General features: G+C 57.5%; 1 protein-coding gene across 1 annotated transcript in view; it reads left to right on the top strand.

The window, feature by feature from the left end:
* Positions 1 to 1,110: 1,110 nt before the first annotated feature.
* The window catches only part of LOC104125112 (ras-related and estrogen-regulated growth inhibitor), a 9,057-nt gene continuing 7,811 nt past the window's right edge, over positions 1,111 to 2,356 (top strand). Inside the window, exon 1 of the mRNA XM_035893052.1 lies at positions 1,111 to 1,229. Coding sequence (XP_035748945.1) covers positions 1,111 to 1,229 — 119 coding nt within the window. The remainder of the gene's footprint in view (positions 1,230 to 2,356) is intronic.

Here is a 2,356-nt window from a genome sequence, read left to right as displayed (position 1 = left end):
CAGTGCGTGGGGATCCCCTGTTTTGGGGAGGGGAAGCAGGGGAGGGTGAAGGTGGGATTCATCTGAGCCCATCCCGGAGCCACCGAGCCCCAGTCCTGGCTGGATGCAAGCGGACCCCATGCGGAGCATCACCCGGGCGCGCTGTTGGCATCCCCCCCTTGGGGAAGCAGAAGCCAGGTTGGGAGAGCGGAGGGGGCTGGGGGTGCGTGCTCAATCAAAAGGACAATTAAAGTCCGGACAGCTGCAAAAGGGAGGAAAACCCTTCACTTCTCAGCAAGAGAGTCTGAGTCTTTGGAGCTGTTTGGAAACCTTGGAGACGTGGCGATCTGAGGTCCCAGATCCCCCAAGCGGGGACGGGTTTGGATGCAGCCCCATGGCTGAACCCCATCGGTAGTTTAAAGATTTACCCCCGGGTGGTGTAAATCACCCGCGGGAGGCTGTAAGTGCAGCGCAGCCAGAGCTCGCCTTCTCCTCTGCTGTCGGTGCTAGCCAGCCTGAACTTCGCCGTGCTCCGGAGGGAAGCTCTGCATCCCAAGCACGAGCCCCGAGAGGGGGTCGGAGCTGCAATGGGAGCCCCGGGGGGGTCGGAGCTGCAATGGGAGCCCCCACGCTCCCCCGGGGGGATGCGCTCCGCAGCCACACGGAACAACACATGGGTGCGTGGGGCTCGATGCAGTCCTGGGGGGACCCAGGCGGTCCCCGCAATGGCAGGATAATTGCGCATCGAACCATCCCGCAGTCATCCCTAGAGACCAAATGGAATACAAAATTAACCCTTTCAGCCCTGGGGCTCTCCAAGGAGAGCCCTTTCTGAGGTTCCTTGTGTTCAGGATGGGGAAAAAAAAAAAACCAAACCCCTCCTTATAAGGCTGCATGGATGTGCTGACGCCTCCCTGCCTGCATCCGCTCCTTCCGACCAGGCGCTTTGCTTGTGTTCTTGCGCTCCAGCCAATTTTTAATCAATTTAATTGGCTCCGCTTCTCATACAACCCCATGCGCTCTGGCTTTGGGTGGCTGCCTAACAGATGACACAGAATCAGGTGCTTTCTAGAAATTGAGCCCGACTTGTCTCGCTCTCTCCCTGGTAATGTGGTCGCCTCTTTGAAGGCAATGATATACGCTTCCTGCGGGATCCTTGGTTATCTCCGCAGAGCAGGTTTGCTAAATTACATGCTTGTTCCATCAAATCCCTTCTCTGACTGGTTTGAAACCCAGCGGTGGTGTGGAGGGTGAGTGGACGCCGAATCCCTCTAACGGAGCCGGGCAGGAGGAGCTGCCTGGGGCAGAGATGCCGGGGCCGAAGGAGCAGAAAGCCCAGCTCCGGTGGGAAGCCACATTCCTGAGGTAGATGCACAGATCCTGGCTGGCACGGCGTGGGTGTGCAGGGGCACAATGTGGGGAATGTTTGCTGATGGCCACTGGGGACAAAGTGCCCCTGAATTTGCATGGGGAAGGCAAGCTCATAGAATCACAGAATGTTTTGGGTTGGAAGGGACCCCTAGAGGTCACCCAGCCCAACCCCCCCGCAGGAGCAGGGACACCTTGAACCACATCAGGTTGCTCACAGCCCCGTCCAACCTGGCCTGGAATGTTCCCAGGGATGGGGCCTCCACCCCCTCTCTGGGCAACCCCTGCCAGGGTTTCACCACCCTCACTGTAAAGAATTTCTTCCTTAGATCCAGTCTAAACCTCCCCTGCTTCAGTTTAAAGCCATCCCCCCTTGTCCTGTCCCAGCTGGCCCTACTAAAAAGACTAAAAAGCTCGGCGTGGGAACGTGTCAGTCCCGCTTGGCGTTAGCTTCTTAGCTGTGGTTTTGAGGGGGCTCAGTACTGTACCCCGGCTTTGGAGAGGTTCATTCTCCCTTTGCACGCTTACTCTGTTCCCTTCCTCCTGGTGCGCAGCTTCTCCATCCTCTCCCTCCTGGGCTCTGCGCTCCCACCTCACTGGTTTGTTCTTGCCCTCTTCCCACTCATTTTCCACCAATTTCACTTCCCGTTCCTGCTGCCTTTCCAAGCCTCTCTGCACGGTCTGTCCATTCCATCCCCATTCCTGTCATTAACACCTTGAAGGGCTTAATCATCCCGTCCCTTAGCTGTGCTCCTGTGCTCCCTTCAGCCTCCCAGCCACGGGTTTCTCTGTCCACGCCAGGAAATCACCCCCCGGCATCACCGGTGCATTTTGAAGCTGGAAAGATGCTTTGTACCAAGGCCACGTGGAAGGGTTTGCTTTGATCCTGTCTGTCCACAGCATTGGGCGCGTGGGTTGGCTCCTGAGCCCCAAGGCAGCCTGGAAGGCCCTTTGCATTAGCTTGGACCTTGAGGACTGAGTGTGAAGATGAGTTGTGTTGCCTCACTCT

The sequence above is a fragment of the Egretta garzetta genome, unplaced genomic scaffold, assembly GCF_000687185.1.
Source record: "Egretta garzetta isolate BGI_Z169 unplaced genomic scaffold, ASM68718v1 scaffold904, whole genome shotgun sequence".
NCBI classification, from domain to species: domain Eukaryota; kingdom Metazoa; phylum Chordata; class Aves; order Pelecaniformes; family Ardeidae; genus Egretta; species Egretta garzetta.
Note: the sequence above shows the minus strand (reverse complement) of the source record. Positions and strands in the feature narration are given on the sequence as shown.